Source organism: Lepidochelys kempii, chromosome 3 (genome assembly GCF_965140265.1).
Source record: "Lepidochelys kempii isolate rLepKem1 chromosome 3, rLepKem1.hap2, whole genome shotgun sequence".
NCBI lineage: Eukaryota > Metazoa > Chordata > Testudines > Cheloniidae > Lepidochelys > Lepidochelys kempii.
The window spans coordinates 104079560-104097374 of NC_133258.1; the positions used below are offsets into that span (position 1 = coordinate 104079560).

Sequence of the window (17815 nt, forward strand, 5' to 3'; positions counted from 1 at the left end):
ATACTGAGTCAGGAGAATGGAAACAAATGATTACATATAAAACCAAAGTATAACGTGTTTCTTAGAGGCTAAATGTAACAGGCTAAAATACGTGTCCAAAGCAGTTTCTCACCTAAAGCTTCCTCAAAGTATTTGTAGCCAGGCCCACTTGGGATCCTGTTTTCATGAATATAATTGCACTACCTGATTACTTTCTGGGGTGCAGGATGACATGGTTATAGTCCAATAAACCTCTGAAGAGTACCCCCAAATATAGCTCTTTTTCCCTCTGCTGTTCTCTTCCTGTTTACATGTGCATTTAGCTCAGATTGGTGATGGCAGCCCATTGTGAAACAATACAATACTTAATTTACAAGTCAGTCAGCTCAATGGACAAACACCCTTGGTCTGAGAGAAAACCTGCCTCTGCTGGTGACTCATATCTTGATACAGACTCTCAGGATGTGTTTTCACTATAAACACAACTTTTTAAATATAATCAGAACATACATTTCACAATGATATTAATGACCGTCATGACACCAGCTTTCATTTGATACCTTACAAGACACTATTTGTGTATAAATACTACGACAGTGGTGTGTTAGGTGTAGTGAGTTTGTCAGGAGCTGCTGATGCAGAGTAGCGAACCCTTTGCCAGTTGGCACCAACGGGTCTCTGCAGCAAAGATCATCCCAAATGAAAGCTTTAAAGTCTATACACAATCTACAAGTGATGCAAGATGAAGCCTGCCAAAATGACAGTGGGAGTAAGAGAGAGAGGATAAAGAAAGTGCAGCATGGAGATTTTACAATTATTTTACATCTGCCTGCATGAAGAGAGAGTACCAGTCTAAAAGTGATAGTGTGGCAAAAATACAAAGTGACACAATATACCAAGTCACATGTAAAAAAACCCCAAAGCATTCATACTTTTATCCATGATTTTCTTTCTTTGAATCAGCCTGGCATGTTGGATGTTTTGTTTCATACTTTTCCCTGCTGTAGTGATTAGCTGAGACCACATGCCTGTGCTCTAGTATGCTTTCAACATGTTAGAAAGAAACTGCCCAACTCTAAACAATGAAAGGCTACATCATGCATTTGTGTCACATGCAGAACTCTCACTGAACTCAGCACAATGCTAGCGGGTGGATCCATGTGAACAGATACCATGATCTGACCATCAAGGAGTAGCAGGAAGACAGATATTTGTGGTTATGCCAAATGTATGCTAGAGGTTTTACAGACAGTAAGCGGGGCCGCGCAGAAGGGCAGGCAAGTGGGGCAATTTGGCCCAGGCCCCGCAGACAGGGTGGGGGCAATTTCGGTGGCAATTCGGCGGCGGGTCTTTCAGTCCCTCTCTTCCTCGTTGATGGCACTTCAGCAGCAGCTCAATCGCTCTGCTTCAGTCTTCTGTGGCAATTTGGCGGCAAATTGTCCTCTTCTTTCTTCGGTGGCACAACTTGGGTTTTTCTTTTATTTTTTCTTCGCTGCTTGGGGCAGCAAAACTAATTTTCTTATAGAAGGAGCCCCCGAAATTGCTGAAGGGGGGCCCCTGAATCCCCTGGGCGGCACTGACAGTAAAATAAAATAATCCCTGCCCCAAAGGTCAGATATGATCAAATTTAATTTTTTTCTTATATGCGGTTTAAGAAGATAAACAGAGTACTTTTATTGGGTACACTGCATTGCGTTAAGTACATAAAATAACACAATTACTAACCAAAAAGGGGTGGTGTTTGTTACCTAAAGGACTGTCAGACTTTCATTCTGATTGCAGTAGCACATATAGAGCTGGGCATTATACCTCAAGGAAGACTATAGTTGTCACAATAAGGTACAGTACAGAACTACCAAAATGCTTGAGACTCAGAGATAGAAAAGACTTATTAGAGCCTTAAATCCGACTGAAAGGACCGGATATTATCCCCTGATAAAGAACATTTAAGATGCTAAACTGATACCTCACTTAATCTTAGCAGAGGAGAGTGAACAAGTTAGATTAGTTCTCATTAGAAGACTGATTGAAGGTGACCTCCTGTAATTCAAGTTGCTAAAAATATAAAGGCAATTGATAAATCATATACAAACGTCTAATATTGTTCCTTGGCTTATTAAACTAGGAAATAATTTACCTTGTGGCAGAAAGTTCTAAATTCCACTTTAAAAACCACTGAAAGCTACAGGGACTGAATCTACAGAGACTTTCTAAAATTAATTTAAACTTTTAGCTCTAGGAAAAAGGTTTTGTTTTTCTTTTCTTCAGCAACAATAATACAATGGAGCATAATGCCATGGTATTAATAAAATCTCAATTCCAGTTTGCAGAAGAGCTAAACATGTTACATAAAACATTATGCAACTTCCAATAGGAGAGAAGTTAGACATCTCTCTGCTCGGGTTCATAGGATACAAATAACAGCTCATCTAGGTTTTGCATTGAGAAATGCAGCCTGTTTGCTAGGACAGAAGTTATTGGTTTGTTGTAATGTAACACACAAATATCAACATTCAAAGACTGTTTGAATGTGGTTCAACAGGCAGCTTCTAAATAATAATATTGATGGACACACATACAGAAGAAAGCAAAATGCCTCTTCCAATTTACTTGTAAACTCAAAAAAATGTTTCATGAAAGAATACACAATACACTTATACATTATTGGGCTCTTCATTTGGGAATGAAGCAATTCCACATCAATCTATAAAATGCCACATCAAAAAAGCATTGTTGTATGTCACATTCAAAATGAAACATTCCTCAACACAAAGTAATTTAAAATGTCATTTCAGGAACACATGTTCATTTGTCAGCAGCTGGGAAGCCAGAGTTCAGAAACAGTAGAGGAAAACACCTGCATGTGCCCCATTCTGGAAAAAATAGGAGGGATGGGATTCACATCCCTGCCCCCATGCAAATAAATTGCAGAGATAGAAATCTCATGGATGACAAACACACAGATTGTCTTCCGTCCCCAGCCACTTACCCAGGCACACACACAATCTGGTGACCAGTGTATGAGTAGGTTTAGGAGATGTCACAAATCTAGTGTCTGTCTAGATTTTCCTCCAAGCAGAAGCAGAGGCTTTGGGGGGGGACCTGAACCAAAGCATCTGAAGAAAAAATTCAGTTTAGTTCAAACCAAAACAGAAAACATGAAAAAAACTCAATTCTGAAACACCACCACATGGTGTTTCCCAGCTCTGCAGCTATGAGCCTGGAAGCCATGAGAACATCACCTGAAGCCAGGGTTCTCACGGCTTCTAGGCTCACAGCTGTGGAGCCAGGCCACACCTAGAGTCAGGGCTCCTAAGACTTCCCAACTTCCTGTCACAGAGCTGAATGCCTGGAAGTCCAGAGAGCCATAGCCAGAGCTGGATCCCCTTGAGCTGTCTGGACTGCCAGGTTCCTAGCTCCACAGCAGGGTGTCTGGAAACCCTGCAAGCCCAGGCATTGCGGGTCTGCCCCAGAATTGTGGACTATGGAATCAATGAGGTCTCCAGGAGCTCATCAGGAATCCCTGCAGGGTTCCCATGGGTCGAACATTTCAGGCTCATCAAACCAGTATTTCACTGGAAAATTTTGGATCAGCTCTACTCCTGGATCCAGAATGCTAGAAGGAGAAAGACAGTCAAGCTGCAAAACTAACTAACATGCTCACAGTCCAGTGAAACTACAGACCTTTGTTCTCCTCAGTCATCTATACTCAGTCAGATTCTGACTGACAACATCTATCTAAGCAATTACATGACGATAATCACTCCAGCATCCAAGCACTTGGAACACTTGCAATAGAACAAAGAGTTCTTGAAAGCCTAGTGTATCCACCAGAATTTGGCAGGATCCAAAAGGACCACCCTCTTGCGTAACATAAACATCAGCAAAATCACAGTTGGCTTAACTTTTTTGTCAAAGCCAGGCTGGACTATTACTGTTACTCACTCCCCCTAGGGCAGACCAAAAAAACTCCACCTTACTCGGAAACTCCAGCTTGTACAGCATGAAAGCAGTCATCTAAAAAAAAAAAAAAAGAGTCCTTAATTGACAAGAATCTAAGAACAAGGAATTACCATAGTGTATCTAGCCAATCTTCCATTTGGTCCAGTATCCTGACTCTCTCAGTTATTCAGAAAAAGATCAAGAAGTATTATAGTGCGCAATTATAGAACAAGCTGCCCATAAGTTTTTTTCCCCTAAATTAGCAATTAGTTTATGATCAGATGCAGGAGGATTTACAGGTGTTTTATTTTTTAGATTCTCATCCAAAGTGTGGATGTTCTCAACACCCATTTAAACACTCAGCGTGATTTGAATCCTATGAATTTTTTGTCCTCAGTACTATCTTACATGTTCCACATGCTGATTTATGCTTAGTGTAATAAAATATTTGTTTTTATTGGTTTCAACCCTGTTGTCTTTCACTTTCATTGAATGTTTTCTTGTTCTTTTTCCTTCCAATTTGCAGCCTGGAAGGAGTATTTTTCATCTTAATATATAGGCCGAGAATGCAAGTGCTTGCACATGCTTAACTATAGCGTTTCTGTTGAAACGCTACATTATTTGGTGACGTTGTGGAGTCACACTGGACTCTTTTCAGATGCCAAGTGCACAAAGCATTTCTTTGGCATTTAAAGTGCTTTTGGAAAAGTTGAGTAGAACATGTAAAAAGCAATTCACAGCAGCTGATACATGGATTCTGTTTGGGAAAGCCAGGCTTTTCTTCTACCTTCAGCAACATGAAGGAGTGTGCGTTTGACCCATATTTCTAAAATTTAGTGACCAGAACGGCATTAGGTCAACCTGAGGCTCTTCTAGGGCCTTCTGCTGGATACCTAGAATCAAACCGATGAAAATGCATGCTTTGTTCAGAGTTTGAAAAGTTAGGATCAGCTCTATATCACATAATATAGGTGCTGAAAGTGCAGTTCTACTCTGAACATTGCATGTATATAAAAAATGATGTCATGGCTGGGCTTTCATAATGATTGTGACTTAATGACTTCCAGATGAATTTTGCTCATCTTGCAAGTGTAAAAGATGGGATTTCCAACTGCCACAACTGCAGACTCGATCTGGGAACTGAGAGTCAGTCAGTTTTCTGTCTGGTTTGTGCATCCTCACCATAAATAAATAATTCTGCCCTCTGTTACATTTGTGCAAATCCCATTGCGTTCTATGCAGAGGTAAATACAATCACTTAGGTGTGAATGAGGGCAGAATTTGGCCTTGAATCTGTAATTTAGTGATCCTGTCCATGATACATAAGGCAGGCAGAACCCAGTTGACTCTCCCATAGGATTGGAATACAACAGCTAACCAGAGTAAGCTGCAGTAATTTTGTATATTTCTCTCACACACACACATACACACACTCACACTCTCTTGAGTTGTCTCTCTGTCCCGACTGGTGCAGGCCTAGGAAATTGATGGCTATATAGAGTGGTAGAGAGCATTTCATGTCACTTTCTATGTGCGCCTTGATAGCTGATTGATGAATGGCACTGCTGCTAAAAGTCCCATTCCATCCTCCTTAACTGAAAGGTCCTTGGCCATAATATTGGGCTTTGAAAATTCAGGTGGAATTCTGTAAAAAGGAAAATCTTCAGGATATAACCAGAGTGCAGAAGACACTTCCATCTCAGAAAGACAAGTCTTGCATAATCCAGCAAATATACAGCATTTTGAGGTCTCTTAAAGGAACACTGTCAACTTGAAAAATCATATTTCTATCTGAAAATCTGTACCTACTATTGTTACAAGCAACACGTAAAGATTACTATAACAAAGAGTAGAGAAATGCAATCTTTCTTCAGTTTACTTTGTGCACTGATTTATTTTGATTTGACATAAGAACACAAAAAGAAGCCTATATAATGCCTATATGTGCCTTGCCCAACAATTACAATCATAATCCATGCAAAACAACAAAAATAGCAACACTTTGTGTAATGTTCCAATACTGCCAACCCCAAGCATTCAAAAACCACGAGTCAGGCCCCAAAAATGATGAATGGCTTAAAAATCCTAACGTTGTTAAAATAACAATAAAATGGGTGTTTTTATTTGCCTTCTGGTGTTTGAGCCTTCAGCATGACCTTGGGGTACATTTTTAGGCTTTTCTCTGTAACCAAAAGAGCTAGAAACACTTTTTATTTTAAACGAAAGCTGAGATTCTCCTCTTATAGGAGAGCTTTAAGAAGAGTACAAGATATTGTGAGACACGCAATAAAAGCATGAGTTGGCAAGAACCTTTTTTTTTTTTTTTTTAAACTTTTACTGTTTTCTTGACAGGCTGCAGCACATCTTGGCTCCAGCACCAGCATGAGGCCAAAAGCTCATACTCTGCCCTTGGGGCAGCTCACTTGCATGCACACCTTTAGGCCCTACAAGTGGATATTTACCAGTCACAGCAGCAGCAAAGCAAACTGAAAAGGCCAGAGACAGAAAAACACACAAGAGAAGAAAGGGATAGGAGCCAGAGGAATGGACCTGAGCACATTTAGGGGTACTCCTTTTGGGCCGGCCCACTCTGATTTGCTGGAAAGACCATTCTGAAAATTATTAGGGGAGCAAGAAAAACAACAAATGACTTTGTCAGCTGATGATCTGGACCAGCATGTGTTCCCCCTTCCCCCAGTTTTTGAGATTCTCAATGCTTTTGTACAGACTAAAGTGTTTTCTTTTCCAGTGTTTGAAATTCTAATTAAGCCTCACATTAATATTAGTTGATCATTATAATACAGGAACAGCCGTCAGAAAGAATTTGTTCTGTTGTATGTGCCATAGGACCTGATTTTCCTCTTACCCCAATTTTACTCGGGTGATTTCAATGCAGGTACTCTTAATTTACACCAGGCTCAGAGGAGAATCAGACTTAGAGTTTGTCTAAGCTACTGCCTAATTAATCCTCTCAATTGTGCAGCCTGGGAACGGATTTCTAGTTCCAGTTTTTGAGATTCTAAATGAGCCCTTGCCATATTTGATAATCAGCCATGATGAAAACAGATAGGTCAATGTTATGTTAAGCAGAGGAAGGGGAAAAGATTCATTGTATTACCAAAATGCGAGGCTAAAATTTTACAATCCAAAATAACTTTGAAAGTAGTTTTGATGTTATCTTGAATGGCAATTTATCCCTGACTGTATCAAAACAAGGCTGTGATGTTCTTTAAACTGTACAAGCAACTGAATATTTTTGAAACATATACACTGTTTTAATACTCCACAGAAACTCTCTTACAACTTGTTCTTCTCCTGTTTCTTTTCTTGAGTTTCTTCCTAAGCTGGGGGCCTGTCTCTAACTTCCCTCTTGACAAAAGAAATCAGTATTGTGGCCCAGGATGTATAGACTGGATTTTGACTTTTCTTATGAAAGAAAAACCTTTACAGGCTGGCATTGTTATTGAGGAAAGAACGAACACTCTGTTGTTATGTCAACACCTCTGAGAGCGATTGCCTAGACAGAAATCCAAAAATAGGAGCTGAATGGAGAATGTAGAAGCTTGACAGATGACTATTCTATCCCAAATAGGTTCTTACACCATACTCATCACTGTAGTATACACCTTCCAGAAGTGCATTAAGCAATGTGACTAACATCTGTCATGTTTTGTTCTCTCCTCCTCTGTCCGGAGGGAGAAAAGTGTGCAGTGGAGTGTCTTGTCTGCTAGGGTTGTTTAATACATGTGTTGCTATGTATTTATATTATAGAAAGCAAGGTTACAGAAATGTGTCTTGCGCTTAGGCCAGAAGGTGGTGAGGTTTGTGAAGGTCCTTAGTTCCTGTGGGAGTTCATTCCACAATCTCGGATTGGCCCCGAGAAAGTTCTGTTTCCTGCACAGACGAGTTTAACCCTTATTGTACAGAGTTCCCATGTGCCAGGGGAGCATAGTTATCCACCATGGTCTTCATATCTCAGAGCTTTAGGCAGTATTTTGGATATCTTGAGCTCAAGGCCTGGAGCACCTTGAAGGTAAGAACCAAGACCTTGAACTTGATTTGAAATTCTGATGGGCTTGAAGTAGCCTGTGTTGCTGAGGAGACACGTTTAAGCCAACTAGAGATGGATCCATCTAATTGTTCTTGCTTTCTTCCTTTGTCTTTGTTCCTTTTTTATTTTGCCGTCATTTTGTATGCCATAACTTAAGAACAGAAGCTTGGCCATACTGGCTCACATCAATGATCCAACTAGCCCAGTATCCTCTCTCTGATAGTGGCCAGAGCCAGATGCTTCTGGAAGTTGGAGGTTTAGGGACATACGGAGCATGGGGCTGCATCCCTGAACATTTTAGCTAATAGCCATTGATGGACCTATCCTCCATGAACTTATCTAATTATTTTTGAACCCATTTATAATGTCGGTCTTCACAACATCCCATGGCAACAAGATCCACATGTGTGGTGTGAAGAAGTATTTCATTTTGTTTGTTTAAAGCCTGCTGTCTATTAATTTAACCAGGTGACTCCTAGTTCTTGTGTTATGAGAAGTAGTAAATAACACTTCCTTATTTACTTTCTCCACATCAGTCATGATTTTATAGACCTCTATCATATCCCCCCTTAGTCATCTCTTTATTAAGCTGAACAGCCCCACTCCTTTTAATCGCTCCTCTGATTAAAGCTGTTCCATACCCCTAATCATGTTCATTACCCCTCTCTGTAACTTTTCCAATTCTAATTTTTTTTTTTTTTTGAGATGGAGCAACCAGAACTGCCTGCAAGTATTCCAGGTGTGGGCGTGTAATGGATTTATATAGCAGCTATGATATTTTCTGTTTTATTATCTCTTTCCTAATAGTTCCTAACATTCTGTTAGCTCTTTTAACTGCTGCTGCACATTGAGTGGATGTTTTCAGAGAACTAGCCACGATGACTCCAAGATCTCTCTCTTGAGTGGTAACAGCTAATTTAGAACCCATCATTTTGCATGTATAGTTGGGATTATGTTTTCCAATATGCATTACTTTGCACATATCAATATTGCATTTCATCTGCCATTTTGTTGCCCAGTCACCCAGTTTAGCGAGATCCCTTTGTAAATCTCCAGAGTCATCTTTGGACTTAACTATTTTAAGAAATTGTGTATCACCTGCAAATTTTGTCACCTCACTGTTCACCCCTTTTTCTAGATCATTTATTAATATGTTGAACAGCACTGGTCCCAGTACGGAACGTTATGGGACCCTGTTATTTACCTCTCTCCATTGTGAAAACTGTTTGTTTATTCCTACTCTGTTTCCTCTCTCTTAACCAGTCACTGATCCATAAAACGACTTTCCCTCTCATCCCATAACTGCTTAGTGTGCTTAACAGCCTTTGATGAGGGACCTAGTCAAAGGCTTTCTGAAAATCCGAATACACTATATGTCTGTTGATTCCCTCAAAGAATTCTAATTGAATTTGGTAAGGCATGATTTCCTTTTATAAAAGCTGAGTTGACTCTTCCCCAACAGATCATGTTTATCTTTGTCTAATAATTTTGTTCTTTGCTATAGTTTCAACCAATCTTCCCGGTACTGAAGTTAGGTTTACTGGCCAAAATGAACAGTTGCAATTATGCTTACTAGTTTAAAAGAAGGAGAGTTACTCTAATTAAATTCTGAAAGGATTATAGAATTATGTTTTCCGTCCCTCTTACTAAGCAAAAAATCAAGGTCTTTGCATTCAAATGAGCAGTGCTCAAAGTCAGCTAAAGGCCACTGACACACAAAACTCTTTTCCCCACCCCCTTTAGCTACTGAAAAGATGGCATATTCTGATTTAGTGTGTCGTTTTATAAAGGGTATATTCAATAGTACACAGAGGCAGACCAGAATTTTCATGCTCTGTTTGTGTCACCGAAGGCATATCTCACAACATAGAGAGGACCAGCAAGAGCAACAGCAGTTGTGGTTCTATATTCACAAAAGTAAAATATATTTCTCCAGTAGAAACATAGTTATGAAGTGTCAGCAGCTGGAACCAGGGAGCCAAGCCCCATGGACATACCCCAGCATCCTGCACACTGGCCATCTACCAACCTTATGGTTCTGCCTGCAGACCTTCAAGAGCGGCTGCAGAGTAATTTAGGTTTAATTTACCAAATGTAACCAACAACAAGGACCAAGTAACTAGGAATGCATTGCTTAGCCAGATGCTGAGGTGACATTTGACCACAGTGAGGATGAGACTATTGCCAAACTCTTGATGTGTAAATTCTCCTGGATATAGATGGGCATGCTTCTAGGAAGTCTCTCCATAAAAGAGAGAAACAGGAAGAAACCCCAAATCAGTGAACAGAAGGCAGCTAACACGTTAAGGTGATCCACCTGGTCCTAACACTGCATCAGGGGAAACACCTTCAATGTTCAGCAGGCAGAGAAGCACCAACAAACTGTTGCTTCAGATGCTGAGATTGTAGCTATTGTTCCCTTTGTCTTTTACTGTGTAATTCTCATCACTGATGGCATGATATCCTATGGCAGCAGCCTGGAGGGAGTGGGCTTATTTACACAGCTCCAGTCATGTGACTGTCTGGGTAAAACAAATAGGTCACATTCAGCAGTGCTTACATTAACAGTAGGGTACTGTTTGGAGATGAAACCTTGCATCGTAGGGCGCGTCTACCATTTCTAGCTCTAAGTGGACACATACCCTTACTGTGTGCCTGCTCTACCTGCTACTGCTGCAGAGGCTGTGTGCGCAGAATTGAGTATATCCTTTCCTGGCTAAACTCTGTACGTTTTTTTGACTCTGCTGTAAACTGGTGTTTGCTATGAAGGGTTTTTTTGTGTGTCCCCTGCCTGGCCTAAATTGCAACATAGCTCCCTGCAGTCCCCTTTTGTCCAACGCTAAGCTGAGAAAAATCCTGGCTCTTGATTTCATTTGGATTTTCATTTGCTAGGCCCAGTCCTGAGCATCTGTAACTCCTGAGCGTCTGTGAAGGTAATGGGAGCTGTGGATGCTCAGTGCTGCTCCAGATCAAGGCTTTTTTACAAAAAAGGGAGCATGTCAGAGGTCAGCAGGGTACCAGACTACATATGTGCAATTTCCAAAAAAGCACAGACTGCATTTAATCTGCTGCACAGATGCAGTTGCAATGCAATGGATGAATAACTGTCTCTTGTACCTGCATTTGATGCCTCAGACAATGGAGTGTGTGGTGTGTAACTAGTTTATCTATTTACCCTGACATGAACATACCAGAGACCTAAGTTTTCAGACATTACACCAAAACCCCCAGAAAACGAATGACACGCTGCCATTCAAGAATTCACGACCATCACATTTGAATTTGAATTGGCTTCTCACTTTTTTTTCCTACGCATAAATGAAAAAGACAAGCAACTCCTTTTTGTGGAGTGCAAAATTCTCTGGAATGAAATGGCAAAACATTTTGCCACTTTTGCATGGACCTAAAAATTTATTCTTATTTTTTTCTAAACTTTTAAATTTCACAGCTATCACTCAGTTTCATTTAGCAGAGAAAAAACATGAAATGCAGAAACATACAGGAAAAATTGTCCACTGAGAACACTGACAACAGGCTGCTTTAAAAAATGGGTCAGTACACGCAACTGTTATTAGCCATACAAACCTTTGTTAATCTTTTTACCTTTATGGTATATGAATGGGCCAAATTCAGCTCTCATTTACACTAGTGTAAATATGGAGTAACACCATCAAGATTAGTGTTCTAAATGAGAGCCGAATTTGGGCCAATATGCAGTGGGTGAAATTCACACCAGCACAAGGCCTGTGCATGACTTAAGCTCCATTTTGATGACTTCAGTGGTGTGACTTTACCCTAAAAGAAATAAGGAATGATTTAAAAAAAAAAGTGTGATTTATTATTAGAAATCGTGTGTAAGAAAAATACAAAGATTATAGCCTGTAATTTGTTTTGTTATCCTACATCTAGATAAAAAATAGCTGCTCGTCAATTAACCTTGGTGTAAATATTTATCTGGATAGTCTGGTTATGAGTACTGTGTATGCACACACTATTACTTTAATGGCATGAACAGATGCAATCAATACACTAAGCAGAAAAAAAGAATCTGATCAAGTAAAAATAAAAATAAAAAACAAATCTAAAATTCAATCTATACATTGATATAATTTGCTATCATGTTTTATGTACAACACAGGATTGTGTTCAATGTATTAGGAAAAATTCTGCTCTAAGTCTGGAGAACCTCCACAGAAGAAATCGGTGGAGCTATTTTCACTTATTCTGATGTAAATGAGAGCAGAATTTGGCCCATTTAGTTCAATACTGTAAAGAGCTTTAAGACACATGTAATAGGACCAGTAATGTAATGTAATAGGACCAGTAAAATACCAGAATATGCATGAACACCAGGTCTACCCTCAAGATGTAATGAGATGTCTAAAAGAACAATACTGCATATTTAATTACATGATTTTTCCTTATGCTGCTAGGGATAAGCATATTATACTATTAGGTACTTCTACCCAAAAAGTACAATCCTGAAAATTATAGCTGCTAAATAACGTTATATGTCTCACCTAACTGCTTTTCCCGTTCCTCTCTCCGTATCCGTGCAAGCCGTTGTCTGTCATCAACTTTTAGTACAGGTGGATGGTCTGCAACAACAAATAAACAAAAAATCAGAAAGAGAGATTAAGATCTTATTTTAGAAAATGCAAGTTTACTAGAACAGCAACCACTACCTATAATGGAAGCTATAATGGCAGTCTCAAACATAAAATCCAGTGTCTCCAAAAATTCCTCACATTAAATGAAGACTATCTATTTAGTATAAGTGTGAACCCATTCTAATTATACCAAGGTGAAAAGAACCAACATAAATGCTCACTGAAAAATCTAGGGTAAAGTGGCAACTCTGATCCCTCTAGCAAGGTTGCCTGTTCTTGCTACAACAAAGCTAGATATATTTTTAAAATCTTTATAACTTAGAGACTTTAAAAATCACTTTGGAGTCAACTTTGGTTCTTTTTTTGTGTGGGTACAGTTTGGGGGAAAAAAACAATCAACTTATCTCAAAGATGAAATACAGTAAGATGCTGTTAAGTAATAGGGACATTTCTGGAATTTTAAAAAATGATGGCAGATTCATCAGAGCTTAACTTTAACCACATAAGTAATATCATAGCATGCTTAAAAATAAACACAAACTTAAATGCTTTCCTGAATCAATGCCTACATTGGCCTATAAGCGATCTGTTCTATGTTAGAAAAGTAAAAACCAATCATACATCATGTATTTTGATTTTTTTTTTTGCTGAAGCTGACAGGGCAATAGTGTAATATCTCATTGATGTTGCATTGTAATTTCCGATAAGACACTGAAACCCCTCCTTGATACATAACCACAGAGTATGCTCACTGTGCAGTACATAGACCATGAAATGGTAATAGCTTTGAAAAAGCCATTTCTTTGAGGACTGTTGAGAAGTGCAGTACGTGAAAAACCAAGTCAGATCTTGACAAAGTAATGCGCGGAATTTATGTCCCCCACAGATTTCTTTGCTTCCTCACAGAAAAATGACTTTCTGACAGGGAAGCAAAGGGAAGCCACAAGAGCGGTCATGCAACCCTCCCCAGCAGTATGTTTTGGGTGCCCAGGGCAGCTGGCAGAGAGGTAAATTACTGTGGGGCAAGGAGCAGGACTGGGAAAGACCTGGCTTGTGGCTCATACCCTGTGCCGGGCTCAGCTGATAGTCACAGCTGAGCTGGGGAGGACGGGACTTCCTCTTCCCCTGCATTGCACCTGGGGCTGGGTCAGACCCATGCCCAGTTCCACCCTCCCCCACTGCAGGAAGCTCTGCAAACCTCCTCCACCCGCTTTCTGCACTCATCACTCATCAGCTGCAGGGGGAGGGATCCCTGTACAAGGAGCTGCTCCACCATCTGCCCAACCCCCATGCATCCAGAACCCCTCATACCCAGGCCCTCCCGCCGAGCCTCACCCCCCACATTCAGAACCACCCTGATGAGCCCCACTTCCTCTGCACCTGGACCACCCCAACAAGCCATCTGCACCCGGATCCCCTCCCCACTGAGCCCCATTCCCACAGCAGCTGGACCGCCCACTGAGGGTGCTTTGTCAGGGGAGAGGTGGGACAACTTGCTTTGCCACTACCTATTCTTTATTTGTTCTTTAGATAAATGAGTTCGGTCTTCAGGGTTGTTAATTTGACACTCCTCACAAGTACTGAAAAGTTTACTAAAAAAAACAAAACAACAACAGAAAAACAGAATGATAGAAAAGATTTCTGGGTATAATAAACAGTCAGTGTTATTTTGATACTGGGAAGAATTAGTTTTTATAGTTTTCATATTAAAACAAAAAGAATGGGGCTGGGACTGCGTCTTCATCATGAAAAGAGACTAGTACACTCTGGATGTGACTGGAATCTAAATAATAATGTAAGCAAGGTAACTATTAATACAGACACTGTTGTGCTTTTAGAATCTCAAACGCACCAATTTTCAAGTAAAGCAAGTGGCACTCAATTTATACATTCAGTTATGCAACGTGAGTTCACATATACTTGATATACACAATCATATCAAGGATGTGTGCGCATAAGTAAGTCTGTGCTTGCTAATGTCTGCATATGACTGCACCTTACTTTGAAAATCTGGTTTTATAATATCCAAAGCTATGGTCCAATAGAAAATAACACTTTCACTGAATAAAGTTGAGGCAAAACTAACATATTTGTGGAAAATAAATGTTGGAGTGAAGTTGAGATGTTTAAAAACTGATTTATGACTTACAGTAAATAAATAATTTAGATATAATCATCTGACTTGATGCTGGTGCACTAGAATGACAGATCCTTGCCATCTTGGATGAATAAATTGTTGCTCCCTAGCTTAAGTTTAATTATTTTAAAAATGTTATCAGTGAACAATGATCTGATGATGTAATACCAATCTGATTAGTGGTTAGAGATTACAGTCCTGATTCAATGAGTTACACTAATGTAAGACTAGAATACCAGTGGCAAATCACATTCAATGTTGGTAGAATGAAACAAATTTATTAACTGGGCTACAAGCTGAAAATTAGGTTAACATTACTAAAGTGAAGTGAAAAGCCATTAACAAGGATACAGGTAATTTGTTACCTAAACTCACCAGGCCAGATTCTTAACTATTGTATATTGGCCTAGATTACTGAAGACTATGTAGCTATGCTGTTTTATGCCAGTTTTGATTCTGGCTCCCATGCATGGTAGATATTCAGAATTTGGATTGATTTAAGAAAAATGGCTCTTGTCCATTCTTTTTAGCATACAGGGGCTAGATATGGGTTAACACAGCCTTCTGGAATGCCAACAAACCCCTCAATTCTTGTGACTGGCCCAGAGAGGACAGTTTATGGATCTTTCCAAGTCGAGTAGGCTGTAGACATTTGGATCATTGTGCAATAAATATGAATTCCCCCAGGAAAGAGTTTGTTTTCAGCAACTTCAGCATTCTGTCAACTTGGTGGTAAGCAATCGGGGACATCAGGATCATCTTCTAGAGTACATGCTGCTTCTTTCAGAATACACTATTCCCTACCTGGTTCTTTTCTACCTTTTGTCAGATGTTTACATAGGAGAGAAGGAGAAGGATTCCTCTGAAAGGAACAAAGATTATAAGGAAAGATGAATTGTGAAAGTCTTTTCTAGAGACTGGCCAATAATGAGCAGCGGCTTGAATAAAAAAAAGTGCTCTCTGCCATTCAATATAAAGAACTCAATTCTTCTTGCTACACTGCACATTTAACAATCCTGACAGAAATGCTCAAAAAGCCTCATGGAATTCAGCATGTCCCAAATTGTGCAGGGGGTGCGCCTGTATTCTAACATGGGTTGTTCTCCATTGTATTTTTTGGGTGTGTGTAAGTAGTAGTAAATTTTGGCAAAATTTTGGGTATGAGAGCTCAGGGATTAGTGGCAAACCAAATATCACACCTGCCTCTGCTCTGTTGGTGGTTGGAATAGACAGGGGTAATGAAGCAAATCCTACTAGGTTAATTATATGTCTCCACTAGGTCTGGAAATCAACCCTTCATTGTTTGGCCTCGTGCCCAAATGCCAACAATAGCACTCTGGATCCCACTGATCAGTTGACACTTGAGTATATAATTTTAAAATATGTGGTTAGATAGAAAAGTTCCACAGGGCACTGCCACCCCTTTTGTCTCTCATCTCTTTGCACATTTAGACAGGGTCTCTCAGTTCAATACACGCATGTCTGGGTCCCAGAGGGACTGGCACTTTAGAGAAGTGTAAAAATGCCAGTCTGTATGTTCAGAGTAACATAACTCAGCCTTAATCTTATTTATCACGGTCACATGCTCGGGGTTCTCCCGCAGCGAGATGGAAGATGGGCTGCTAGGGGCCGCTGATGCAGGGTTCCCCTAGCTCTCATTCACTGAAGTGGGAGCTGAGGGTGCACAGCTTCTTGTAGAAGGTGCTGAAGCACGTTGCAGGATCAGGCCATTGGTGTGGAAGCTGCTGAGTGGTCATACTGCAATGTTTTTGTATTCATTATGCTCAGCTCCCCATTTCATTATATTATTGAGATAATTATACCTAACAGAGTTTCAGGGCATAATATACCAATGCTCAATGTTTTACCTGTCTGACCGGAGTGCTCTGAAGTTAACAGGGAGACACTGCTCATGGTTCCATAGCTAAAGTTTAATTTATAACTTAAAGCAGGGATGCAACTCCCATGAAAATACAGTGAATTCTCCATAAAAGTTTGCTTTTGAGTGCTTCCTTTTTGAGTACAGAATGAATAAATTTTCTGAGAATTTACCAGTAAATCTATGAAATTAGTTTAGGACTTATAATTAAAATGGATCCCTTAAGAAATTTAGCACAAAGTATCAACCTTTTTTGCCTCCAACTATCTTAGCAATGGAATAATAGAGACTCTTCAAACTTTCCATATAATGAATATTAATTGAAGTTTTCTGCATAGGTTACTTTTGAAGAAATTAGGTTATAGTTATGCTAAGTTACTGATTATTATATCTAATTATTAAGATTACTTCATAGACTATGGGCCAGCTTCAGTAGCTCAGGCCACTCTTAACTGGGGCCATTGTGACATCACAGATAATGCTCCTTTCTTCATGCTCATCTTCACTCAAGACCCACAAGCTCTCCTCACACACAACCCCTTCCCTTCTCCTCTTGACTCTCATGGTACTGCTTTGTGGTGTTGGGAGACCTGAGGTGGACAGTGAGGGAGGTCATTGGGAGAGAATGAGGAAGTGGACAGGATAGGGGGAAGCTGGTATGTGTGGGCGGCCCATGGGAAAGGAGGACTGTGTGTTGGCCACCAGTGCTATTCAAAGGAAGAGCCTTCCCTCTCATCTACATTCACTCTATCTCCCTAATCCTTGCACTGTCCTCTTCTCGTCTGCCTCAAACCCTTTTAGATAACTTAAAAAAAAATAGATCTGCTTCCTTTCAGCTATGACAGTCAAGTTCCAGTTTCACATCCTGGAAGATTACTTAGTAAGTGTGCATGTGTATTTTTTACAAAAATAATTATACCATAAAAACACCACCACCATCGCCACTTCACCCACTCACAGAGTAAGCTTTGTTCAGGACAGGACTGGGGCATTTTTACTACCATGTCATGAAAAAGCTTTGAGTATGTTTTCATAACAGTGGTAAAAACAACTGTATCAGCTAAATCAAGAAACCAATTGCAAGTTAAGGGCCAGATTCACTAGTAAACTCTGACTGGTTTGCACTGTTTCACTGATGCAAAACAACTGTAAACCTGGTGTAACTGGCCACTACACTGCAGCGATTTTGTGCTACTCCAGAGTTCTACAAAATACAC

At 40.0% G+C, this 17815-nt stretch overlaps 1 protein-coding gene across 7 annotated transcripts in view; it reads right to left on the minus strand.

Annotated features, from left to right (window-relative positions):
* MAP7 (microtubule associated protein 7) overlaps window positions 1–17815 on the minus strand; it is a 201168-nt gene that overhangs the window by 75041 nt on the left and 108312 nt on the right. For all 7 annotated transcript variants that reach the window (XM_073337419.1, XM_073337417.1, XM_073337418.1 and 4 more), the window contains exon 3: window positions 12493–12570. In XM_073337419.1, the coding sequence (XP_073193520.1) occupies window positions 12493–12570 (78 nt within the window). The remainder of the gene's footprint in view (window positions 1–12492; window positions 12571–17815) is intronic.